The sequence below is a fragment of the Chinchilla lanigera genome, unplaced genomic scaffold, assembly GCF_000276665.1.
Source record: "Chinchilla lanigera isolate Chin_1 unplaced genomic scaffold, ChiLan1.0 scaffold00048, whole genome shotgun sequence".
In the NCBI taxonomy this organism is placed as follows: Eukaryota; Metazoa; Chordata; class Mammalia; order Rodentia; family Chinchillidae; genus Chinchilla; species Chinchilla lanigera.
Genome location: NW_004955449.1, coordinates 3204485 through 3231980, shown reverse-complemented (window position 1 = coordinate 3231980; position 27496 = coordinate 3204485). Strand labels below are relative to the sequence as shown.

General features: G+C 34.3%; 1 protein-coding gene across 5 annotated transcripts in view; it reads left to right on the top strand.

Annotated features, from left to right (window-relative positions):
• Dync1i2 (dynein, cytoplasmic 1, intermediate chain 2) overlaps positions 1–27142 on the top strand; it is a 51221-nt gene extending 24079 nt beyond the window's left edge. For 2 of the 5 annotated variants that reach the window (XM_013518774.1, XM_005393231.2), the window contains 11 exons: positions 10203–10298; positions 10504–10666; positions 10777–10876; positions 11382–11507; positions 12399–12545; positions 12888–13001; positions 13280–13413; positions 14268–14412; positions 22275–22415; positions 24220–24345; positions 26515–27142. In XM_013518774.1, coding sequence (XP_013374228.1) covers positions 10203–10298; positions 10504–10666; positions 10777–10876; positions 11382–11507; positions 12399–12545; positions 12888–13001; positions 13280–13413; positions 14268–14412; positions 22275–22415; positions 24220–24345; positions 26515–26625 — 1403 coding nt within the window. In that variant the 3' untranslated portion in view covers positions 26626–27142. Of the gene's footprint in view, positions 1–10202; positions 10299–10503; positions 10667–10776; positions 10877–11381; positions 11508–12398; positions 12546–12887; positions 13002–13279; positions 13414–14267; positions 14413–22274; positions 22416–24219; positions 24346–26511 lie in introns of all 5 variants that reach the window. The other 3 variants (XM_005393230.2, XM_005393228.2, XM_013518773.1) reach the window with 2 other exon arrangements.
• The last annotated feature ends 354 nt before the right edge of the window (positions 27143–27496 follow it).

Below are 27496 nucleotides of genomic sequence, written 5' to 3'. Positions count from 1 at the left end.
TTCCTTCCTTCCTTCCTTCCTTCCTTCCTTCCTTCCTCTTTTTCTCTTTCTCTTTCTCTTTCTCTTTCTCTTTCTCTTTCTCTTTCTCTTTCTCCTCTCTCTCTCTCTGTTTTTGTTTTGGGTATATTTTCTTAAGGAAATAATATAAAACTAATGCTTTATGCTTTATAGATAGATAGATAGATAGATAGATAGATAGATAGATAGATAGATACTTTGTTTTCAAGAATTTTTAAACCTGCTCTTTTAACAACTGTTTAAAGCTATATGTTTGGGGCTTTTTTTGGTTGACATAAATTTTTCTGTCTTTATTTTGTCACTGAAATGTAATTTCTTTAAAAGTAGAAAAGGTTAAGAATGTTCTATTCCTGTCATTGAGTGTAAATCTTCCCAAGACAGACTGTCCCATGGTAAAGAAAGTCATGTAAATTATTTTCTGTAAAGCATAATACATTCTGATATGCTGTCATTATTCATACTAATGAACAAATCTAGACTTAACTATTAAACTTCCTTATGATCTAAGGTTTCTAATATGTAGATTATTTAGTAGCCTTTAATCTGTATGTAATTAGATGTATGCACAGATATTGTATTGAATGTGAAGTCCTTTGGTTCTTAAATCAGAAAGAGTTACTATTTTCAAATTAAGGATTAATTTTTTAAATACTGATAAATAGCTAATGATTCAAGCATAGAGTATTATGATAATTTTTTTAAACCAAAGAGGCTAATGAATTTATGTCATACATAAAAGAAGTTTACATGAACTCTCTAATATAGGTCCACAATCTCTTTGTAAGATTTTTGGAGCTACCTGTATAATAGAATTTTTCAAATTCTAGAAAAGTGGTATTTATACTACAGGTTAACATTTCAGCAGCATCTCAGGCATTCATATTTTGGCAGCAAAAGATGAAAACATACTAAGTGAGATAAATAATGATGATAAGTAACTTTATCTCTGATCATCCCAGAGTTTACCACCAAGTGAATTACGGACTTTAGAGCTGTTGACAATTTTGGAATTATGGATACGGTATAGTGGGCCCAAAATAAAGTATCCTTTTAATAGTTTGTACATAAGACCCTTTTTTTTCTATTTTTCCAGGGAAATCCCTTCCTACTTAGTTACAGAAAATCAAATATAAAAACTTTATCAAATGTTAAATTAATTTATCTGTAGAATTTCAGTTAAATTACTATGTTTCTCTGCTGAGGAGAGATGTAATACTACATCCATTACAGAAAGCTACAAAGATACAGATAAGCAAAAAAGTGGGGGTGAGCAGATCCTTAAAATCCATAGCTATTACCAAAGAAAAAATTTAAATTTTTGTATTTGTGTTTATCTCAAAAGAACACATTATAGCTGTTTGCCTTTTGACATAACAGTAGGTCATCACGTACACTTTTGCTTTGTTTTTTTTGTTTTGTTTTGTTTTGTTTTGTTTTGTTTTTCTCCGGTACCAGGAACCGAACTCACGACCTTGCGCATGCCAGGCAGGCGCTGTGCCACTGAGCTAAATCCCCAGCCCCTGTCACATACACTTTTAACAGCTTTTTCAGTTCTCTAAAGATGGAAATGAAATAAATATCTTACATTTCCCTTCTCTTTTTCCCAAAAGGAGTTGACATTATCAACATGCAATGTTTTAAAATTTTTGTGGAAATTACAGTAATATTTTTATCCAGAAATTTTTTATTGACCATGTAAATGTTCATTTCTATGGAAACAATTTTTTCATTCCTACTGCTTCAGTGGTTGCACTTTTGTAAGTGCAAAATCCTCATCTTAACAGTGAAAAAAAGCCAGTGGTGGTAAACTTAGTTGAGACATAAGCAAATTTTGGAAAAGAAAGCAAAAAGGAAAAATAGTATGGACTTATCAGTATAGAAAATACTAAATTGATAGGATTCTGTAACTTTCAGAAACATTTCATTAGCTAGTACATTAATTTTAGTATTATAATGTCTGCCTTCTTGGAGCTACATTATTAAGTATGTTAACTCACAAGGTGAGCAGAATATCCACAACGAGGGCACAGTGGCTCATTTAAAAATAAATTAGCCTTTTTTATCTGATAATATGGAGATTGTATTTTTCATTAGTCCATCATACTTAGGAAATGCATTTTAGATGTTTGAAATGTAAAGCACTCTGAAGCTATTTTGGATAATGCCTATTAAAAGATAGCTATAATTGGATTTAAGTGAAAATATTTTAAAATGTTTTTTCTAATTATTATAGTAGAATACATAGAGAATTTAGAAAGTATATAAATGAAATAAAGAAGAAATGGATGTGACACCACTATGCATTAGTCATTAATACATTGTTTCCAATAAATATATCCTATTTTCTAATATATGTTTCAGAAATTCTGTATTTCTGTGTGTGCATACACTGACACATGGGACTTTGTCCCACTTGAAATTTGCATTTTAACTGCTTATTTTTAAGGCACTTATAAATTTTAAAATGTGAACATGTAACTAACTTCCCTTGAATTAATTTGAATATGTAACTGGTGCTATATAAGACTGACATTTTTCAAAAATTTATTTTTCTCATTTTTATTTTGCAAGTAATTTTTAAAATAAAAACCATAGTTTATTAAAGAAGCTGATGACCCACAGGTACAAGATAAACAGAGTTCTTTTCAGTTTGAAATTGTTCAGGGCAAGGCTTTTAGCATCAATATACTTGAGCTTCCTTGCCAAATTTTCCGTAACCGTAACTGTTTCTTCCTTACTATGATTCCTGGCTTGAACAGTGTCTTGCACGTAGTGAGTACTCAAATATTTGGTGAAGAAATTAATTGCTGTTACCTGCTCAGGAGGATGATTTTGCCTACTTGGGATGTTTATTTTCATGTTTTACCCTGAAAGCAGCTACTGCAACAGTATGCTCTTTTCCAGTGTTAATGCTACAGTGTAACTAGTGATGTAATTTGGGTGAAAAGTATGACTAATCTCAATTGGTTTTAATATCACTATGTCCCGAACATTATTTGCTTTTAGGTACAGAAATGAAACCATTATAGATTCTCTTTTATAGCCTTCTTGAATTCTGTATTTATATCCCTATGTAAATACAAACATATGCTGTGATTTTTGTCTTCTCTGTGTCCCTCTGAATACAGTGAGCAAAATTGAACCTGTCAGCATCTTTTAAATATATTATTTGAATTATTCATTTGTAACAGTTCTCTAAACTTCATGTTTAAATTGATGACTGAAAATTATGACAGCAAAGAGTACTCGCTACATATCAAGCACAGTGTGTAGCACTTTATATTACCTCTATCATTTCCCTTACCAAAGCCCTGAAAATTAAGTATTGGTTCTTCTTTATGTGTAAAAAAGCTGGACCTGAATATGTTGTTTATCAAGGGTCACAAAACTAGTAGTTATGATCCTAAACCATGTCTGGCTGATTCTAAGATACGCTGTCTCTCTCATGCTGCCATGAAGCAGCAACTTTCATGCTTTTATGTTAGTAACCTACAGTAAATATTACAAGTTATAATCCAGTGCAAACAGCTGCAGAACTGTAACTGAAATGAAAGTTTTATGAAGCAACATCTTTGTTCCTCAGATGTTGACCACAACACACTAAATTTATTGGTTTAAACTGTAGTTTGAAAAATGGTTAGTTTATTTCTTGGTGTTTCCACATCAGGATGACAATCATTTGTAGTGCTAGCCTCATAATAATGAATAAGCAATGGTAGTCTTCCCTAGCGTTAGAATTTTTCTTACCATAACTGGCAGAAAAAGAAAATGACAGAATGGGTAACCTGAGCCCAGCTTCTAATGGTTATGTCCATGTCAGCCCTGCTATTACCTTTTAAATTTTTCTGTAGACTATACTTAAATGTTAATTTATAAGAGCCCATGCTTGTTTACTAAATTTGCAATCTAGCAAGTATTCATTGATTCCTTTAATTTAAGTATATATGAAGTTCATATGAACTATGTGTGAAGTTTATATGAAGCTTATTGAGTATATATGAAGGTACTAGATTATCTTCTTTTGTTTTGTGGTCCTTTGTTACAAGTTGAGGTATTTAAGTGAAGAAGAATGAGAATCCTATCCTGATACCCTGAGGTCATCCTTAAGCTTTGCTACTACTTATAAAAATGAGATGATTTCCTTTCTGTATCATTACAATTAATTTCATGTCTGAGACCCTTACAAAAATCTCTTTTCCCAAGTTGTAGAAGTTTTAGAAGAAAAGAGAAAAAATTTCAAATTAAGATTTTGTAATGCAGGCTCTTTATGCTTAACTGTACATTGCTTCAATACAGTGGTTCTCAAACCACTGATTGGCTCTTGTTTAAGAGCTGTGTAACGGGGCTAGGATTGTAGTTCTGTGGTAGACTGTTTGCCTAGAGTGCATAATGCCATGTGTTGGATCCTGCATCACAAAAAATTTTAAGAAATTTTAAATTATTGAACAAATTTTCAAACATCATGAGAAAAAATTGGAGAAATCACAATTGGAGTGTAACACAGTAAATTTAGGTTGGCAGTAGAGTCAGTGAAGTAATGTTAGTTACCAAATTGAAGGTGAAAATTGGTCAGAAATCTTAACTGTCTTCCACTTTTTTAAATGCCAGACCTGTTCTTTTAAAAGGCAGTTTTCGTTCTACCTTCCCCACCCCCAACCCCATTGTCACCATCTACTTGCTTTCAAGTTTACACTATAAGTTGGTAGTGCTGTTTCTGAGCTGAGGTGCTTTGCTGTTTTAAAGCACCTACTGTGAATGAAATTGACTAGGACCATGTGACCTCAGTCAATTTCCTTCTCCACAGGTAAACAACTTCTGGCAGGAGTGGTGCCCACAGATAGACTCTTGAAAGTTACTTTCTCCCCTTACCTTTTAAAAGTTTTAACCCTTTTGAAAATGGCATTTTTTTCTTACTCCTCTTCAGTATGGCTTTTTTGAGGGGTTGTTATTTTTAGGAAAAAGGATTTTTAAAGGAGGAAGAAATCCTAAAGGTTATTCAATCAGTAGGTTTACATCTGTGGAAAATGAAGACCTGGGAACTTAGTTAATGAACCTGCGTCCACAATGGAAGAAAATACTGGGGCTACAGCTAGAACCTGGCACTTCATTTTCAGTGAAGTCCCATTTTCCATATTCCATTTTACTTTCTTACTGTGAGGGGGCTTTGTATCTATTGTTGGTATTTATTTCCTGGTCAGATATTTTTCCTTAATACGTGTTGGTTACCATTTATAATATATAGAAAATTATTATTATGTAAATAATCTCAGTCATTTATTGCATGGTCTTATTGAAATCTACACTCTCCAAGTAGTACAAATTTGTGAGCCTTCTGGTTAATACACTATTACCCTTATCTAAAATGGGTTTTTTAAGGGGCTGGGGATTTAGCTCAGTAGCACAGTGCCTGCCTGGCAAGCACAATGTCATGAGTTCGATTCCCAGTACTGGAAAAAAAAACAGAAAAAGAAAAATGGATTTTTAAAAATTCTAGTATAAACAATAAATCTGTTAAATTAGTTTTAACCCTCAATCTGTGAGGATTACTATTAACTGAAAATTCTACCATCCATTCTTAATCTTTAATTAAAAGAATATAATCAAGATATTTGAAACGATGACCTCAGAAAAATGTGACATTTTTCCTTTTCTCATCAAGATCACAGAGAATAGTCTTATACTGGAAAGGCTGTGCAGAGAGGTAACTTCCATGTTAAAATAAATGGTATAAATATCATTCATTTCTTATTTTTCTCTTACATTCAGAATATTCCTTGATTAAAAAGTCAACTACATATGTTTACCTTGTTAGAGACCCAAATTATTAAAGTAATAACAAGTGACCTTACATCTGATTCTAGAGACTTGTTCTAAAAGAGTGAATTCTGTAGATACATTGATAAAGTTTTTCCTCAGTAAATATTCTTTTCAGTATGATTTGATTTTTAAGATATAGAAAGATAACACTGTGGACAAATAAATTGAAATGGAGAGATTCAAAATGATGCTAATCCATGGGGCTGGGGATTTAGCTCAGCGGCACAGCGCCTGCCTGGCAAGCGCAAGGTTGTGAGTTCAATTCCCGGTACCGGAAAAAAACAAAAACAAAAATAAATAAATAAAAAACAAAATGATGCTAATCCAGAAAAAAATGAATTATTTCTATTTTGTACTTTTAAACTAGTGATAGAAGCCTTTCCACCTCATATTTTTATTGATGTCTGCAAAGTTATTCACAAGGTGAATTTTTAAAAGTGAATCATATTTTGTAAGCAGCAAATTTCCTGGTTTTTAGAACTCATTAGCAATTTCCTTTGTACCCTGAATAATTGGACTACTTTGTAAGTTAGGGATTCTTCATGAGATACTGAATTATCTTTAAAGGATATACCAGTGTAATAAAACAACATAATGAATTGATAGCTAACAAATAAATGTATTTCCTAAACAATGCACTAATGTGGGATTTGTTTTTCATTTCATATTGTGAATCATAAGTGATAAGTAGCAGTACATGATTAGTAAGACTTTTCTAAGATCTATTTGCATATTACCTTTTAAACTATGTAAAATAACTCAATATCTACTTTATCATTTATTAAATATATCTTAAATATAACATGACATGTAGGTAAGAAAACTTGTTCTGAAGACTTATTCCTTGAGTTTAACAAAAGCCACCCATTTCATAGATGATTTGACTTTGATTAACCTAGTCCACTGTAACAGATTATTCCAACAACTGGAATTTCACTGGTTGGTGTTATTTCTAGTTGCAGCCTAATTTGCAGAACAGCTTTTCTTTCCATCTCACCAAAATACATCACAATTTTGATGTTAACTCTAAGTAAAAATTCAATGGTTCATTAAACCTAGTTTTAGAATTCATTGACAAGAGATTTGTCATTTCAAAAGTAACTGCTACTTTGCTGCACTCTTTACTGCTCGGTTTGTAACCTTAGATTTCCTGTCAGAGAAAGCATGGAGTTAACCACTTAGCATATTGTAATGAATATTCATCAGCAAATTGATGTGGCATGGCAGTCTTATTTTTCAGTCTTTCTGTACTGTTAAATCTTTCCAGTTTTAAGTATATTATAGCTTATCATGTAACAGGAACTAGCTTAGAAAATCTCTAGAACTATTAATATTATGTTTTTTTGGCTATAGCAATAATCATTTAGTAACTATTGTATTAGTTTATAATAAGAGAAGTATATTTGTTTCAGAAGAACTTTTTTTTTTCCATATTGGAAATTGAACCCGGAGTCTTCACATTGAGCTATATCTCCAGCCCTTTAATTTTTTATTTTTATTTTATTTTTTTTTTAAATGCTAAGTCACCATTTTTCCAGGCCAAGGATGAACATGGAATCCTCCAGTTAGCCTCCCAGAATGCTAGGATTAGGATCAGCTTTATGACAAAAAATACTACATTTTGCAGTTTTTAAGAAGAACATATCATTTGTTTTTAGGTTCCTGGAAATTACTCAGTTTAGTAATTTCTGAAGCTTGGATTTTGAGTACCAATTACAATTCTTATGTTCATTTTTAATCCATATAAAATGGGAGATATGTACATGGATTCTAAAATATTGAGATGTATTTAAATAGTTCATACATATTAAACTACAACAATTTATATAGACACATATAGATGGCAAGTGCTGTATTCTAGGGAGATAACTGATCACTAACATACTTCATCTACATTTTAAATTTTAAAAGGAAGAGTGTCCTTTCTGTTAAATATGGAGATTATTAGGTCACTTAGCAGTAAGGCACTGACCATATGCATTATGACAGGAATTTGACACCTGTCATTGAAAATGGTACTTAGAAGCCATATAATACAACAGAGTTGAAGGAGGAGACTGAGATGTGGGTAGGAGGCTGTAATTTATGATTCAGTGCCCAGAATGACCTGTCCATGGTAACTCAAAATCTCTGTCTTGACTCAGTAGTCGTGACTCCTACTAGTTAACAAAATTGATTAGAAAAGCAGATGGTATTAGCAGAAAATGAAATATAGGTATGTATATATTTTTTTCTCAGATTAAATTTTTATTTCAAGTAAATGTTCTATTTTAAAACTCATATTTAAGTTTGATATAATTAAATTATTTTATTACATTACACCTGCAAACAACTTTGTGGCAGAATTGTATCCTAATATTTGATATATATGGTATAGAATTGCCATCAGTTATGCTGTTTTCAGATTAATAATTCATTGTATATGAGAATTTATCAAAAAGGAGTAGTGTCTTTCTGTTTCTCTATGTGATTATTTTGCCCAAAAAAGCTTTCATTTTTTTAAGTAGCACAAAAGCTGTAATTGGCATGCTTTGTAAGGAAGTGTCAATGTGCAAGAGAGTGGCGATCACTAAGAATTCTTTTACGTGTTCTTTCCCCTTTGCACCACCGCCTCCTCAGCAGGGTCACTGAGATCACTAGCTTTTCTTGAAATGGCCATTTTCACTGGCAGGTGCATTATACCCTGTATTTTCAGATTGTTTTTCCATTCTGAATGTTTGGCAGGTTGATTGCTCTGGCTGCATTGACGGAGAAAGGGCTGACAAATGCGGTTGGGCTGGCTGAAAAGACAGTGATTACTGTTTTCCTTTGTGGCTGATTGAGGCCCTTGAAAGGAAAAATTTTAACCTTCACCATTTGGTTCAAAGTATGAGCATATATTGAAATCATTCGTGCCATTTATCCTAGTTCTGTAAACTTGTCAGAACGTAAAAATCGCTCAATTTCAAGTAATGTAGGATTGGCATACGTCATTATCATTTTGATTAAGTTGGAGGTTGTATCATTGTGTGCATTATACAGTGTCATTTAAAGCTTTCTTTCCACAGGTACAGATATTTTTATTGCTTATACTATAGAGTTAGAAAGATTTTCATAGCTCTCTAGACCTAACACTGTGTGTGGGTTGGCAGCTGGTGTGGCCTACAAGCTGCATTTTGTTTGCAGGGTAAAGGCTTGTCTCTAGGCCTCCTGGAGTGCGGGTAATTGCACAGGCTCGCCATTGGGGAAAGGCACAGGATTGGAAGCAGTCAAGCGGAAGAATGTTATGCCATCCCATTGCCACCTTGTATCAGAAAGACACAATCCCAGCAGTACCATCTGGTTGTTGCTATCTAGTCAGCTGGCCTGGCTGCTGGGACCATGACTTGGCAGCTGGTTCCCATCCTTGACCATTCTTTTGTGTATGTTGTGTATGTGTGTGTTTCAGATAATTCTGTACATGGGTCAAGGGAATGACTATTACTAACAAGTCTTATTGAATAGGCTCTCATTACTTGAGATGCACTCTGTAGCAGATGCCTGCTGCTACTCCTTATAGACAGATAACACATGGTTAGGCAATAAAAATAAGCATTTTCATCATAAAAATATATTTTGGTTTGTAGCAAAAGAAGGTATGCAGGGTTATATTCCTATAATATTTTAAAATACATTATTTTAAGTTAGTTTGGCTATGCAAGAGATTTAGCAATTTTAAAAAGTCATAAACATTGTAGATCTCAATATATATTTTTATTAAAATTAAAACATTATTTTAACTGCTTATTGCCTCATGTACAATGGTAGATAATCAGACTTGCATTTAAAATGACAGAATTGAAAATGTGGTCTCATAGCTATTATCTTTAAAATCTGCGTCTCAAATAGCAACCTGAGAGTTAATGTAAGCCGTCTTTATGCCATATGAAGACCCATTTAGACGCTGATGGTTTCAGATCACAAGTAAACAGCCAGCTCTGTGGGCTATTTTAGACATTTGATTTTCTTCATTCTGCAGCATTAATGTGTCAGCATGCTATATAAAACTATGCAGGAGTTGCATGTTGTTCTGTCTAGAATGATAAATGCTTGCAAGCTTTTAGAGACTTCCAAGAGGAATTCATTCTACTTGCTTGTATGTCTTATTCCTGCTTATGTAGCCACAGAATTTAGTTTGACTGTTGATCAGGTATATATAAAAATCAAGAGATTTCACCTAATTTTTCTTTAACATTCCTTTGGTAAAATTTACTTGTACTTGTTCTATCTTATCACGGTGGTATACTTTTTCTTTTATCTAGAGTGTTGTGATACTGTCTGAAATACTATTTCTCAAAAGTTATCAACTATTTTCATGAAAATAATTTATTTAATTGTTCTTTTTTTAGATGAAGAGGAAGAAGATGATGTAGTGGTTCCTAAACCACTTATTGAACCTGAAGAAGAAAAAACTTTTAAAAAAGATGAAGAAAATGACAGTAAAGGTACCTTAAAGAATTTAGCTTCTAAAATTTCTGTTAATTTCTCCTACAATTTCCTCTATTGTTTTATAAATAAAATAAAATCCCCTAAATCAGAGAGGTGAATCTAGTTAAAAAATGTGTGATATTCCTTGATCCAAAGTGTGATAGTGAGTTGATATGATTTAGCTGATACAAGTCATACTTCAAAAAAAAATTTGTTTTCCAGCTCCCCCTCATGAGCTGACTGAAGAAGAAAAACAACAAATCTTGCACTCAGAGGAATTTTTAAGTTTCTTTGACCATTCTACAAGAATTGTAGAAAGAGCTCTTTCTGAGCAAATTAACATCTTCTTTGACTACAGTGGGAGAGATCTGGAAGACAAAGAAGGGTAATGTTTAATTGCTAGGATTATAGCTTCAGCACTGTTAAATTATTTTAAGATTAAGAGTGATAAAAGTTATAACAATCTTTTTTGGGGTTTTGTCTTTTTCTATATAGAGAGATTCAAGCAGGTGCTAAACTATCGTTAAATCGACAATTTTTTGATGAACGTTGGTCAAAGCATCGGGTTGTTAGTTGTTTGGATTGGTCATCTCAGGTAAAATATAACAAAATTAGTTGCTATTAACTCAGTTTTTAATTGTAATTAGTATAGAGTTTTATTTCAATTGGAGTTTTTTTAATAATCAAATCAATATCATTTAAAATAATAGAAGATGGTTCTAATGTTGTCATATTCATTTTGCCTTATGTACTTTGGAAGAAATTAGAAGTATTATTTAGTTTTGAAATTTAAGACTTCATGCCAAACTTGGTTTTATTTCAGTTACTTACCAAATACTTTGTGTAAAATTTAAAATTAAATGTTTTAATGTTAAAACATTTCAAATAAGCAGCTGTACTAATTCAAAATTGTGCTGCTATCCCAATGAACGTAACTGTAGAGCTGTTTTTCTGGGTAAAGAAAAACAGACTTAGACTGTATTTGTAGACTTAGACTTTGTATTTTCAGAATAATCTTATAAAGAAAGTCAAATAACTAAGAACATAAAATAGCTCTTATTATACATGACCTTTCTTTTCCACTTGATTCTTATGAGCAGTATCCAGAGTTACTTGTGGCTTCCTATAATAATAATGAAGATGCTCCTCATGAGCCTGATGGTGTGGCCCTTGTATGGAATATGAAATACAAAAAAACTACCCCAGAGTATGTGTTCCACTGCCAGGTGAGATGGTCTTTTAACAGTCTTCTCCAAGTTTAAGGGTTCATTAATGAATTTAGACAAGTGCCTTTTTTCTTTTCTTGTCAACATAATGATTTCATTGGATTGGCATTTACTAAACTGCTCCATATTTGCAAACAGATGTTAACAGAAAACTGAAGACTTCTTAGTTCAGCATGATCTGTCTTTTGTAGCTTTTCTAACATCTCTTATAATGTTTAATCACACCTAAAGTCCTTTGTTGTGATTGATCATATAAAAGGAATCTTTTATAAAATGTTCTTTCTATGGGGAGTTTCTGAGGAACTTGTTTGCTGAATATAGAATTAGATGGTTGCCCCACTGAATTAGTTATACATTGCCTGAGGAGTGGGAACTAGATAATTTTAAGTAGAAACATATGGTTGAAGTAGGAAACAGATGCAGATTTTTAAAGAGGATTTAGTACAAGATTAGAATGTGCAAGTCTTTGCTGGTTGTATAAGTTAAAATCTTTAATAATGTCATAATCCTGAGTAAATACCCAAATCAAAACTAGTATATGTTCTACTGTCAGGTTACAGTGAGAGGTCAATCACAGGACCAGTTATCTTTTAATCTTAGAATCAGTGAAATAATTTTTTGCTTTGATAAATTGCTTAAACATATTTATCATATTTAACATATTTATGTAACCAATCATTACATTTGATTTTTAAGCAAAAAATATTCTAAAGGTATATTTTTATATTTCTGAAACAAAATGAAAATGTTGATGAAGTTATTGACTTGTTTTATAACTTCCAGTACCTGACAACAAAGAGAGAAATGCCTTTGATGCATACATTTATTTTTATAATTTGTCAGATTTTTTTCCATTTAAATTTTTGTTATAAAAATCCTACTTTTTTATAGTCAGCTGTGATGTCTGCTACGTTTGCAAAATTTCATCCAAATCTTGTTGTTGGTGGTACATATTCAGGCCAAATTGTGCTTTGGGATAACCGTAGCAACAAAAGAACTCCAGTGCAAAGAACGCCACTGTCGGCTGCTGCACACACAGTAAGTAAATAAGGTTATTTCCATTAGACTTCCATGCTCTTCACTATTAACTACTTAGTGATGCCCATTAGATTGGTTTCAGAATGTGCTTCCTTTGAAGTGTGAATTCATTTAGCAACCAAGAACGACACTTTTTTCTGTATTTTTAGGGTTCCGTTTACCAGAAACTCATCTTTTCTAAGACAGTCTTTTGTTAATCCACAGAAAAATAGCAAACTTCATATTAAAAATACCTTTAAGTTATGACTTTTTGAGTTAGAACAAAATACCTATGATTAGACTAAAACTTTTGTTGTATTTTTTAGTAAAATAATCCCTAAAAACTTCATTTAATGTCTCTAGCACCCTGTCTATTGTGTAAATGTTGTCGGAACACAAAATGCACACAATCTGATTAGCATTTCTACTGATGGAAAAATTTGTTCATGGAGTCTGGACATGCTTTCTCATCCACAGGTAGGTTAAAATTTTGAGGTTAGTGTTGTTTTAAGTGTGTATATACCCTAATATATGTTATTTATAAACTGCTTTAATTACTGTAACAAGTTATAAGCCTAAACATGCTAAATATAGTTTGCTGTGCATATATTTTATTTCTAGACATCCTTCATTTAACTAAGGTATATTTGCATAAATAGTATAATAAAATAGTGGTTTATAAATTGGTTAAAACTGAAGTTTTCTATGAAAACTTAAAATTGAATGCTTGCATATATTCAATTTTTTCCGTGTAGGATAGCATGGAGTTGGTTCATAAACAGTCAAAGGCAGTAGCTGTGACATCTATGTCCTTCCCTGTTGGAGATGTCAACAACTTTGTTGTTGGGAGTGAAGAAGGTTCTGTGTATACAGCGTGCCGTCATGGCAGGTAAACCTAAACTAGAATTTGCAATTACTTAAAATTCTCCCTTGAGTAACTTAGTGAATCAGATAGGCCCTTATTTAAATGGAAATCTGTCCTAGAGCTGCTCATTATTTGTGACTGAATTTAGGTATATAAAGTTAAAAGTTAAATTTTAAGTACTTTGGATTCATGATATGTTCTAAATTTTGTGGATTGTAGTGTATTGTCGTTTTGTGTGTACATACACTCACAGAAGTTAGTCATAGAGAGGGAAATTCAGCAATATAAAATACTCTATGTACTTGCAGCGTACTGGTCTTCAAATTTATAAATAAGATCTTCAGCCATTTTCCCATTTTTAACTTATTTGGACTTTGAGCTTTAGTTCAGGCCTCCTGATAATTGTACAGTAATGTCACGTACACATTTTAAATTGACTATTTCTCCTGCTGTTCAATCTATTTTGAAATTGTCTAGCTGTACCTTATCAATTGCTTCCTTTAAAAAAATGGAGTGCCTGAGTTTCATCTGATACAGATCACCTTCACTTCAAAGCTTTTGATTTAAAAAGTAGCCCAGATTGCCTCTCTTACATGTAGCATCCTTTTGTCTCTATTCTGCCAACTCAGATATTGGACTTTTGAGTTCTCTTGTCAACAGCATGATGTTTCTAGTTCTAAAATATATTTACGCCTTTACTAGTGTGGTCAGGTCTGGGTGGAGTAACACTCAACATAGGTCATTCGGTTGCATTATAAGTACACACTTAAGTTTGTTGAAATTAAGTCAAGGTCTGATATACAAACCCACAATAGAATGTGTTTATAAATAGTGTCCTTATAAGAGATTTCCCTAACATTTTCACTTTTATGAAATAGCAAAGCTGGAATCAGTGAGATGTTTGAGGGACACCAAGGACCAATCACTGGCATCCACTGTCACGCAGCTGTTGGAGCAGTAGACTTCTCACACCTTTTTGTCACATCTTCATTTGACTGGACAGTAAAACTTTGGACAACTAAGGTATCTAAATATACAGATGGTCTGCTCATTTGGTCAGGTTTCTGACACAAGGTGGTGCTGTACAATCACAGAAAAGACAGCTTTTAAATAGCTTAGAATTGTTTGCTAGTAAATTAGACCTGGTAAGAAGCTATACAGAGCATGAGTGATGTTGTTTTCATAGAAGTGTGCTGACAAGTATAGTAAATCCAGACATGATCGAAGACCAGTCTTCCCACCACTTCAGACTTTCCAAGCATAGAACTATTTATTCTAAAGTAGAGAAAAAGCCCCTGAGTATCTTGCATGGTACCTCATACAGTTGTGTTTCAGCCCAACACAAAAGCCATACATTTGCTTTCTGGAGAGCTTAGAGACCTATTCAAAACTAGAGCGCCTCATAGAGCTGATATGAGATGGAGAAAAGACAGAAACTGATTTAGAAGAAGTCCTGTACCATAAAGCTATACATAATAAACTTGAATCATTAAGAAAGCATTATGAAAAGGCATGGGTGCATATTTTTATTATTATGTAAAATTATTTATTACAGAATTATTTGTTTATTTAAGTAGTTAGGTCTTAATAGGTTCAGTTATTTGAAACACCCATTTATGTGATAAATGCTTCCTGATCCTCCAGCATTTCCAACAAATTGACTTTTTCCTGTCTGGTTGAAAGTCTCAAAACAAATCCAGACAGGGAATATTATATACTGTAGTAGACTTTGCTTAACTTTGCTATGGAGTTTTTCTGCAGTCTTATATTATTGCTAGTAAAACTGTACACTCCATATATCAGATTCTATTTAAATTAAGTTAAATTTTAAGCTTTAATTTTTTTCTGTCCTGCTAGCTTATTCTAAATGTTGACTTTTTGAATAGTTCATGAAGCAATTTAGAGATTTTGTTTTGTTCTTTGAGAAAACCTACTCATCTTATGGGGTATCTTTAACTATTTTAAAGAACTCCCATGTATTGAGTGCTTACCTCAGAAATCTGAGATGAAAGTAGTATTCACTGTTATCCTGTCTTGGTGCTTCATTTTAGTTGAACATGAAATGTGTGAGAAGACTTTGTTTCTCCACGCTTGACTTTTATAATTGAACACTTTCAGATTTAGCATTAGTAGCCATGAAAATAGCACTTACCCTTAAGTATAAGCGAAGGAATGTCTGGAAAAGCTGCTTGATATGGTGTCCAGAAGGTAAAAGGAACTTAACAGTGTTCCATTCCTCTTTTTCCTCTTAGTGGGGTCCATGCAGAATAGAAATATATTTACAAAATCATCTGCTTCTTATATTGTTCTTGAATTTTTGTTCTTTTAATGAGATGTATAGATTGGAAAAAGGTGAAGAAAAGATTCACGCACCCATAAGCAAAAAAAGTATGTAATTTAGCTTGTAAAACCAAACAAAATATAGAATTGAAAAAACAGCCATATAAGTTGCTGATGTCTAGATGGTCTGTGTATAATTGCAGCCACCCCATATATGTATTTTGGGGAGGTTTTGTTTTTGAGATACTGGGGATTAAACTAAGGGTATTGTACTACTGAGCTACATCCCCAGTCCTTTTTACTTTTTAGTTTGAGACAGGGTCTGTTAAATTGCTATCCTTGAACTTGCAGTCCTTCTGGCTCAGCTTCCAAGTAGCTGGGATTACAGGTATATGCCACCAAGCCTGGGTGAAACACATCTTTTTAGGTTGTTGGCCAACTTCCTGTTTGACAGTTGAAAAGATTCTTTTATTTATTTGTACATTGATTGGTTTTAAATCTCAGGACTTTGGGTTACCAACCTCCTTTTGGCTTTAAATTTGAGGCTTCCATCTTTATATATATTAAGAACAGGGTTTGAAAATGAGTTCATCTGGCCTAATCAAGCAAAAAGAACTTATCTGTGCTAGTGGACTGGTTGATACTTGCTTTTGTTGTACCACACAGCTAGTTGATAGATGGTTGATATTTTTGTTCTTGCACTTTGCTGTATTTCAATATAGAAGTGGCTTTTGAATAAGAATAAACACTTATCAGAACCATATTTACCATAGAGTGACAAAATTAAGATTGTTAATGTGGTAATTGCTTAGAATAGGCAGTTTTTGGAGTTTTTTAGTCTATATGTGCCTTGAAATTTTTCTTAATGATGTCTCAAAGCCCCTCCTTAATTTGGCAGCTTTTCTGTTTAATATTGAGAGGATACTTGGATTAAAACAGCACTAAGAGATCCTACTGCACATACTAGACAAATAAAATGAAAACATGCTCTGAAGTTGGGGGTACTTGCGGAAGGCTGACTGCTGACCCAAACCCATCCCATCTAGCAGCATTTACCTCAGTGACTTGCTGTCGGCCAGTGTCCAGCCTCTTTTTTGCATATTTAGTGAACTCAGTTTTGTCAGCCTACTAGAGCTGATTAGACAGAGGAGTGCTGAGTGGGACTAACAGGCTCCTAAGACACTGATACATTGGAGAACGTCGATTTATTAATTTACAGTGAGAAACCTAACTGCCAGAAGGCCCAGATACTCCTGCTGGCCTGAGCAGCTCATTGTTTCCCTGTAGACAGCCCACATGGGAAGCCAAATTATAATCAGAAGATTGCTTGGTGAACAAGGAATTAGAACAAAAGAAGTTTTATAATTTGAATATTTAGTGGCATCAAGCTAAGATAGCTTGATTCATTCATCTTCAAATAGAGATAGCCTTGCCATGGAGTAGTAATTCTCACAATCTGTTAGCTGAGACCACCCCCACCAATCCCCTGGACAATACTAAATGGGTACTTTCTTCATTTTCTTTGTAAGATTCTGATTCTTTACATTTACTTTGCTTTTAATAGTCACACTTCTGAAAAAGTTGTGTCTTCAGTCAAGTCATATAGTAAGCTATTTTAACCTTGGAACTATTTTTCTTCTGATTCAAGTTGAGGCATAATTATTTCCCAGTTCTCTATCAAACACCTCACTATTATATCAGTGTATTTCCTATTGGTAGTAATTTTACTAATGTAGAACTCTCCAATTACCCAAGCTTTGAAAAATCATTTGTATTAGTTTTCTGTTGCTGCTATAACAAATAAGTAGCTAAAAACAACAGACGTTTATTCTCTCACAATTTTGGAGGCTACTAATTCCAAAATGGAGCTGTTGGCAAGCTGGGTACTTTCAGAGGTTTGGAGAGAGAATCTGTTGTCTACCAGCAACCCTTGGTGTTCCTTGGCATGGCTGCCTCACTCCAGTCTTTGTCTGTGTCATTAGGTGGCATTCTGCCCGTTTGTCTCACCATGTCTTTGTGTCCATATTTTTCTCTCAAGGACAATAATCATGTTAAATTGAGAGCCTGTCCTAATGCACTATGACCTCATCTTAAATTGAGGTCTTGCATCTGGAATCTTTCCACATAAGGTCACATTTACAGATACCAGGTGGGCATGAACTTTAGAGGAACACTATTCAACCAAGTATATAACATGAGCCTAGGAAAAATTACTGTGAGTTCCTTGACCATACAATATTTATTCTCACAAGTGGACCATGATGAGCTATTTTTGCTTAATCAAATGCTGTCTGTCATCAAAGAAGCCCTTTGCTTTGATTACAATTCTTTTGGCAAATATGGTAGTTTTTTGTTTTGTTTTGTTTTGTTTTGTATTGGGAATTGAACTCAGGACTTTGCACTTGCCAGGCAGGCATTGTGCCACTGAACTATATCCCTAGCCCTTGGCAAATACGTTTTGCAAATTATTTATGTGTGAGAATTTTAGAGCTTCAGAGACCTATAGACATTATCTAATTTTATCGTTTTCAATCTTGTTCACACATTATTAGAATCACCTTGGCAATTTTAAAAATTTTCATTGCTTGCCCGGTGCCCCAAACAAATTAATTCAAATTATGTTAGGGAGAGACCTGGGCAATAGCGTATTTTTTAAAAGATTGTAGGTTGTTACAGTGTACAGTCAAGCTTCAGAACCACTGGTACATAGCCTTTGTTTTATCAATAAGGAAGTAGAAGCTTAGTGTAATGTAGTGATTTTTCCAAATCCTAAAAACTAGGTACTAGAAGACCTAAAACAAAAGATTAGGTTCCAGGCCTCTCCTCAGGTTTGCCATGCTGCCTCTCTGCTATTTGGGTAGAAGTGCTCTTAAAGGTAAGAAAAAATATTTGTGTTTTGCTTTGTTTCATTTTGGAAAGAGTATCTTACTTCATTGCCCTGGTTAGCCTTTAACTTACTATCCTCCTGCCTCAGCCTCCCAAGTGCTGGAATTTCAGCTGTGTACCACCACACCTGACTTAACTTTTAAGAAATATTTTAAATAACCAATTTGGGGTTTTAATTTGCAGCATCATATGAAAAATTAATATATTATGGAACAGTATTTGTTGTTAACTGCATTTGCCTTTTTTCTCTCTGAAGGGTAAAATAAGATTAATCCTTGAATAACTATGTTTTTAAAATAAAACTTGAAAAAAGTTATAGAGGGCCATAATCACATATTTTAATATTTGACAACATATTGCTTTTTTTCTTTTTTAAATTGTGATCTTTTACCCAGGTATAATGCATCCTGCTTTTTTCTCTGGCTACATAATAGTCTACTGTGTAGATGAAATATTTGACCCAACTATTTCCTGATATATTTAGCAATCTTTTTTGTTATAAGTTTTTATCTAATTTGCTTATAGCTTTTTTAATATTTTGTATTTCATAAAATGAATATATACGTCTCTGGTTTCTTTTGCTTAACATTCTAAGATTCATATATTTGAAAATAGCTATAGATTGTTCATTCTCGCTGCTATATCCATTTTCTCTACTATATCCATTGTATTCTATAAATATACCATAATTTATCCATTCTGCCTGGTATTTGGGTTAATTCCATTTTAGGACAATTATAAATAGTTCCTTTATGAGCATAGCCGTAGTTGTTTTTGATGGACGGTCATTTCTGTTGGATATTTGCCTAGAAATAAAATCACTTGGTCATGGGATATGCCTACCTTCAGCTTTGATACTACCAAGCAGTTTTCAAAGTGGTTGTCCCAGTTTATAATTTACCAGTCACATATGCAAGTTCCTATAGCTCTGCATCCTTACCTGTACTTGGAATTCCCTTTTTTCCTTTTAACTATACCAGCATGTGCAGTTGCATGGTGTAGTGAATGATTAATGAGATTTTCTTTTCCTTACTTGGGACTTGATCTTTTTAAAAAATCTAAGTGATAAAATGATTTATTTTTCTTGGTCAGTTTTATTTGATTTGCAGTACTAGGAATTGAACCCAGGGCCTCAAGCCTGTACTCTACCAGTGAGCTATATCCCAGACCCCTTTATTTTTCTTAGAGGAGATAGGCTGTCACTATGTTCCCCAGGCTAGCCTCCAACCCGCAGGCTTAAGCCATCTTTCTTTAGCCCCTCCAAGTGACTGGGACTACTGGTGTACACTACCGCATCTGGCTTGGAGAGTTCTTTTGAATTATTTTTCATATTCCATATTATAGCTTTGGTTTTCTTTTTCAGGGCCTGCCATTATAAATGTATCTATTGATTTGTCTATTACTTTTAAAATATATCTTTTTTAAAAGTAACAAGTTTACTGAGATACAGTTTATATGCTGTAAAATTAGCACTTTTAAAATGTACTGTTAGAGGTTCATAGTATGTTCACCAAGGTATGTGTTGTCATTAGGGCCTAATTCTACATTTTCAAATTTAAGAAATGGTCTACCCATTAGTATTTTCCCTTCTCACAGCTCCTAGAAACCACTAATCTATAGATTTGCCATTGACAGTTTATGGACATGTCATAGAATCATGCAATATGTGCACTGCCTCTTTCACTTTACTTCACTTCCTCAAGAGTCGTCCATGTTGTAGCTTGTGTCAGTACTTCATTCTTTTTATAGCTGAGTAATAGCCCATTGTGCAGATGTACTGCTTTTGTTTATCTAGTCATCACTTAGTGAATATTTATTTGGGTGATTCCACTTTTGGGCTATTATAGGTAAGGCTACTAGAAACACATGTGTAGGTTTTTGTGTGTGCCTGTTTTCATTTCTCTGGGATATATACCTAGGAGTGGAATTGTTGGATCAAATGGTTAGCTCCACTTAGCACTTGAGGAAGTGCCAAACTGTTCTTCAGACTAGCTGCACTATTTTATATTCTTGTCAGCAAGGTATGAGGTTTCTGATTCTTAGTGAACATGATTATCGCCCCTGCCAGGTAAGTGAAGGTTCTGATTTCTCATATCCTCACCTATACTTTTTTTAAATTTATTTTTTATTTTATTTTAAAGAGAAAAAAATAAAAATAACAATAAAACAGAGTTTCAATAGTCTTACACTTTATTGTTCGTCTTCTTTATCTTAACTGGCCTAGTAGTATGAAGTGACAGCTCATTGCGGTTTGGATTTGTATTCTCACGACTAATAATGTTAAACATTTTTCATGCGCTTATTGGCTGTTGTGAGAGTTCTAGATGTGAGTCACTAATTAGCTGTATGGTTTACAAATTTTTTAAATTGTATAGGCTTGTGTACTTTCTCGATATTATTTGAAGCATAAAAGTATTTCATTTGATAATAGATCAGTTTATCTACTTTTTCTTTTGTACCTCTCGCCTTTGGTTTTGTGTCTAAGAAACAGTTCAGGGTTTAAAGATTTACTTGTGCTTTAAGAGTTTTATTGTTTGGCTGTCCCATTTGCTCTGTGAGGCATTTGAGTTCATTTCTGTTTATGACATGAAGAAGGAGGGGTCTAGCTTGATTTTTTTGCTTTTGAGAGGGCTCTTTGCATGTGTATAAGCAGTTGTCCCAGTATCATAAGTCTTTGTTGAAAAGACTTTATTCTTTCCTCTGAATTATCTTGACCACAAAAACAGTATAGGATTTTACCAAGGTCTTTTTCTTTTACTGTTTATTAGTGAAATAGTTGTTCTGTCATTTTAGGAAGGAAAGAATGAGCAAGGATAGCTTTCTTGGTCTAAGTTAAAGCTTTCTCTTTGTGTTTCTTTTTAAAGGTGGATACATCCAATGTTATATGGTACATTCTCAAATGTGCCCTTCTGTTCCTTCCCACTTTTGCCTGAACCTTCTCTTCTTTTGTCCCTTTTAATCTGTATTTCATAGCTTGAGCCATTTCTCTTTAGTGAGACTTTATTTTGGAAGAGAGCTTTGGTTTGTTTGGAGGGTGGATAGGGCCCAGAATGCACCACCAGACCTTACTTACCTTATGCTGCAGTTGGCTGGCATTTATTTACCAATGAGATGATGCCTAGCTCCTTTCTAGTTTCTGCTGCTCTTCTCAGACTGGCTCACCATACTGTCCCTGGGCATGCGCTGTCAACAGGTTTTTTCTATGCTTCAGCAGTCACACTCTTCTGCCTACTCCAACTTCTTCCTGCACAGATGCCGATGCCATGCAGGTCTGGTAGTTGTCAAAGAGCTGTTTTCCCCTGCTTATGTTTGGGGCTTCTCTCCTGATTTTGCTGTAGGCATTGTGAGTCACTGGTTTTGCCATCTTCATTGTGTTACCCAGTTTCTTGGGAGATTTAGGAGATTCAAAAAGTACACTATTGCTGCTATCATTGTCCCAGAATCCTCACTGACAAATGTTTTAAAGGATGGTCTGTACATTTTCAGACGGTATGACATCTACAAGTTAAAAATCAAATGCAATCCATTAGTTCTTAGTTTAATGCCAGATAACTCTACAGTAAAACAAATTACAGCAATGTTTTCTAGACTGAGTTAAATATGATAAAATGTACACATGTTGAATGTGTGTCATTTCTTCAGTGATAATGTAGTTTAATAATTTGTGTATATGTTCTGTCCTGTTTTGACTGTACTAAGAAACAGCTTTTCCCTTTCAGAATAACAAGCCTCTGTATTCATTTGAAGATAATTCGGACTATGTTTACGATGTTATGTGGTCACCCACCCACCCAGCCCTCTTTGCCTGTGTAGATGGCATGGGAAGACTGGATTTATGGAATCTCAATAATGACACAGAGGTGAGCGGGAAAATAACAAAAATTGCACTGAAAAATAGAAAATTGGAGATTTATTGAATAATTTGTGAAATTCCTTTTATCCCAAGGAATGTAAAAGCGCTGTATGATTGTAGCTTCATCACAAAGAAGCTAAATAACAAATAGCATGCTGTGCAGAACTGAAGGGAGAAATAATGTTGCTATGAGCACTGGGGCATTTCTTCTTGCTTCTGGAAAGCAGTATCGTGTCTGATGTCCTGGCAAAGTCTCAATTCATAAGGCAACTGAAGTATTTTTCATTCATAGGCTAGAAAGCAGATAGTTTCAGGTTGTAATGGCATATTAACCTTAATTCTGAATTTCTGAATTACCTCTTAACCTTGATAGAATTGTGTACCATCTATAAATATTAGTCTTAACCTGACTTATTTGGGTTTTTGTTTTGTTTTGTTTTGGTTTATTTTTGGTCTTTCTGAGACCAGGTCTCACTGTGCAGTTCAGGCTGCCCTTGGGCTCACTTTGTAGCTCAGGCTGGCCTCAAACTCACAACGATCCTTCTGCCTCAGCCTTCTGAGTGCTGGGATTACAGGCGTGTGCCACCACACCTGGCCTAGCCTGACTTATTTGAATAAAGGAAAACGTATTTGATTTTTTTCCAGGATTGAAATCAGTATTACTTGGCCCTATAAAAAGAATATAGAAACTATTGCTATATTAAAATCACTCATTAACAATAACATTTAACTTCAGCTATCATTTATTTTTTAACTCTGTGCTTTTACCAGCCTAGAGAGGTTTATATTCTTAGATTTCAGTTTTGCTGTTGGTTAACAGAAGTAATGTTAGCAGTTGCATCAGTAATAGTTGCTGAGGAAAAGGTCACTTGGTGCATTCTCTCACATCTCATTTCTTGTGACATCTTTCCACATCCCTTTAAGTAAAATAATTGGTTACACAAGGCTAAGGAAGTTATTATGTTAGAAATGGAAGAATTTTAACATACTATGAATTGTCTAGTAATTTAGGGAGGAACATTCAGGTACTGCTAGGCGAAAGTATTAATCCATAGCCAAGTGATTTTGGTCAGATTTCAAAACTTTTTAAAAATTTCATTATGCATTTCAGCCTGAATCAGATATTGAGCTTTGCTTCATGTGTGGCCAATAAACCTTTTTCCCCAGCATAGGGAGTAGGACAGTGAGGGGCTATAGCCCAGGCTGGCCTCGAACTCGCAGTGATCCTCCTGCCTGAGCCTCCCAAGTGCTGACATTACAGGCATGGGGTTATAAGGGCTGGTGTCACCTGGTTGGTGCCATCCTCCCGCTTCTGTCAGCAAGTTCACAGGGGTAAGGGGCTTTGCAAAGACCCATTCTGCACCTTCACCAGCAACTGTGGACCAAATACAGGTTTCAACTGTCAGACAAGCAAGCTACAAAAGTAATTCCTATCTTCTTAAATTGAGTCATGATCTCTTCATGAGCTTTCGAAATGTTTTTTTTGTTAGTAGGGTTTGGCCATAGGTTTTCAAACAGCTTTGACTACTTAAGTTAAAACAACAAAAAATCCTTTATTAAAGAGATCTTTCAAAATGCTATATCCAGTCATGTGAAAATTTCTTATATAAGGACTTATTTTCCCAAATCATTTTCAAGGATTGACTATAATGTCATTCATAATATATCTCTGAATAGGAAGGAACTTGGGGAAATTCTTTATTTTTACCTATTCTTTAAAAACATGCCAGATTAAAAGAATTACTGTTTTACATGTTTATAGAAATTCTGATGAAACTGTTAACACTGCAGTATATTTTAAATGACTTTAGGTACCAACTGCCAGCATTTCTGTGGAGGGTAATCCTGCTCTTAATCGTGTAAGATGGACCCATTCGGGAAGAGAGATCGCCGTGGGTGATTCTGAAGGACAGATTGTTATATATGATGTGGGAGAGGTATGGGACTTGCTGCCTATAATTTTGATACATCTGATTAGTGGCATTGTAGTGAAGGTATCTTAGTGGCTAAACTTGGTCTTCGTGGTTCACAAATTGTGTAAATCATGTGGTTGTGTACTTTGCACCACGCAAGCAACTCTTGAAATTAATTTTCTTTCTAAGCTGGATGTTCTGTGCAACAGATTTTGAGAGTAATACAATGTGTTGGAAGGACCCTGCTGCTTGAAGCATATGTTGCTAGAAATTAGAAATTCTTCAGGCAGAAGAAATGTGGAGTTATAGATGGACTTTGGTGTTTTCAGAATTGAGTATAAGATTTTATTTTTCTGTACTCACAGATTTATTTCATCAGATAGTAGACACCAAAAGAGCTATCTTTCGAGGGTTATGTGATGACTGTGGGAAATGTGAATCTTGAGCCTTGACCCAAAGCCATTACAGTTGGATTCAACAGGATGAGTTGCAGCTTTTTCATCTTTAGTGGTCTGCTTGGCAGTACACAGTGCCTGGGGTTGGTTTCATCCGTTTTAGCCCGGCTAGGGCCTAATCGTTTTTTGTTTTGGTTTTTTGGTTGGTTTTTTCATTTTTTTTAAATTTTATTTTAAAGAGGAAAAAAAAAGCCCCACAAAGTCAAAAACAAAACAGCAGAAAACAATAAATACAGAATTTCAAAACAAACTGATAAGAAATTAATAGTAGTTGCTATATTACATATTGTTATCTTCAGAGTAGTTGCTTAGATCACCAGACATAAGCATGCAAGATCGATAAAACAGGGGCTGGGGATTTAGCTCAGCGGCAAAAGCGCCTGTCTGGCAAGCGCAAGGTCGTGAGTTCGGTTCCCGGTACCGGAGAAAAACAAAACAAACAAACAAACAAACAAAAAAAAAGATCGATAAAACAATTAAGCAGTAACTGTTCCTTTCAGCAAACCAATAGAAATCAGTGGTAGAATTATCCCAGTTATCTTGTTTATAAATATAGATATTTTCCCTCCTTCTTCTCCTTACCCCATCCCAGCTGTTCCTTCCTTTAAAAAAAAAAAAATAAGTGTAACAGTGAAACCCAGTTTCAAAACAGGCTGTTAGAACATCTTCAATAGTTGATATACTGTGTATTGTCATCTTCCTAGTAGTAATTCAGAGTAGAAGATACAGGCACAATATCAGAAGAAAAATGATTGAGGCAAGGTAATATTGTATAGACAAGATATCGTGCCTTAACCATTTTCTCTTCTGCTGTGGTCATGATTCCACAGCCTCCTACACACGCCATGGCCTCTAGCAATTGGATCTGGAGGGAGGTAAACTGAATCATTTTAGAAGAGCCAGTAGAACTATCGGCACATGTAGAAATGTTCGTATCTGCACTGTCAAATATGGTAGCCACTAGCAGCATGTGGCTATTAAGTAAATGTGGCTAGTACAACTAGAGGACTGAATTTTTTTAATTTTTAGTTAAGTGTAAATAGTCACACATGACTAACAGCTACTCTACTGGGCAGTACCGACTTAGAAGCAGGTACGTCCATTTGCCAAGGTGAGTGCTTTGTGCCCTGTCACGGCAGGGTCAGACTCTGATACTGTAATACAGTTCTCAAAAGCCTTTATCAGTGGTAGTTGACTGCCTCTGTGAGGCAGAAGCACCACGAGCTTATTTGTCTCTTTTGCTTCTGATATATCAGCACTAAATGATAAGTGGTAGCATAGCTTCTGGTAAAAGAACTAGGTTACCAAAGATAATGCTCCAAACAAGAGTGAATACATCTAAGAAATGAACTCCTATGAACCACGCTTTAAAACTATTTTCATAGTAGGGATGACGCAAAACTAAAGTTAAATTTTAAAGGAATTCTTCTCCACCAGCAAAATCCTTACGATGGTGCACAGGAGTTAACATTTACAAAGCATCATTGTTATTCTCTCTTGCACTGATGGTGATAATAGCAAGGTCACTTCTGAGGCTGTCACAACATACTTCAGAAAAACCTTTTGTTTTGAAATGTTATAGATCATTGTTATAATCGCTGTCAGTATGGAAAGGCCGTCCAGGTCAATTATCACCTTTTAATGAAAAAAATTATTTGGAAACAAACTGAACTGAACTGTAGATAAGATGATCTTTTATTTCACTGTACATAAAACACTGTCTTTCTTTTAACAGCAGATTGCCGTTCCCCGAAATGATGAATGGGCACGGTTTGGCCGAACACTTGCAGAAATTAATGCAAACCGAGCTGATGCAGAGGAGGAAGCAGCTACCCGAATACCTGCTTAGTTCCTGGAATGGGGAATGTAGTAGTTTTAGTGCATTTGGGGAAAACACTTAAGTAGATTGTAAGAATATTTGCATGCTTCTGTCTGAGTGATAATTAAAAGAAAATGTCATGGATTAATCTGTGGATTTAATGCAGCAAGCAAAGTTTACAATGTCTTTTTTATATAATATGCATTTTGTTTTGGATTCGTGTCATTTTTAATACAGCTGACTTTACAGAATGCAACTTTTTCTGAATTCTAATGCACAAGTGTATATTTAGTAATCTTTTTGAATTCTTTTCAATTTACAACACTATATACAGTTATTTCTAAAGCACAGATTAAATAAGTTCTGCATATTTTTAAATAATCCCAATTCCTGTTATACTGATAATGTTCTAACTATAATGTGTAGGAACACTGTTCATCACAGCACGTAGACACTTCCCCAGGTTCCATTCTAACACCCTTTTTCTTCTTTACAGTCCCTGTGGCAGTTATCTTGAAATAAAAACAAACATGAGTTAACTTCTCAATGTTCATTTTTATTCCTTGCAATTTGAATTTTTCCATCTTTTTATAAAATGTCTTTCATTATTATTACTATTCTTAACCCCTCTTGTGAGCAGCCACTTTGAATCTGGAAAAGCCTTGTGCCTTAAATATACTACACGGCATACCGCAGAGTTCCCTTTGCATTATGAACTGATGTTTAGGTAATCTGTCAGTGAAGTTTTCCCCACATTAGCTTTTGCTTTACTACCTTATTTTCTTGCTATCCATATTGAAAGAAAAAGTGGAAAGCACCTAATATTTTCACTGAGACTACTATGCATGTGAACATTCAGAGTAAATTCTCCTTTGAGACAGACTGAGTTCGTGGTTGTTGT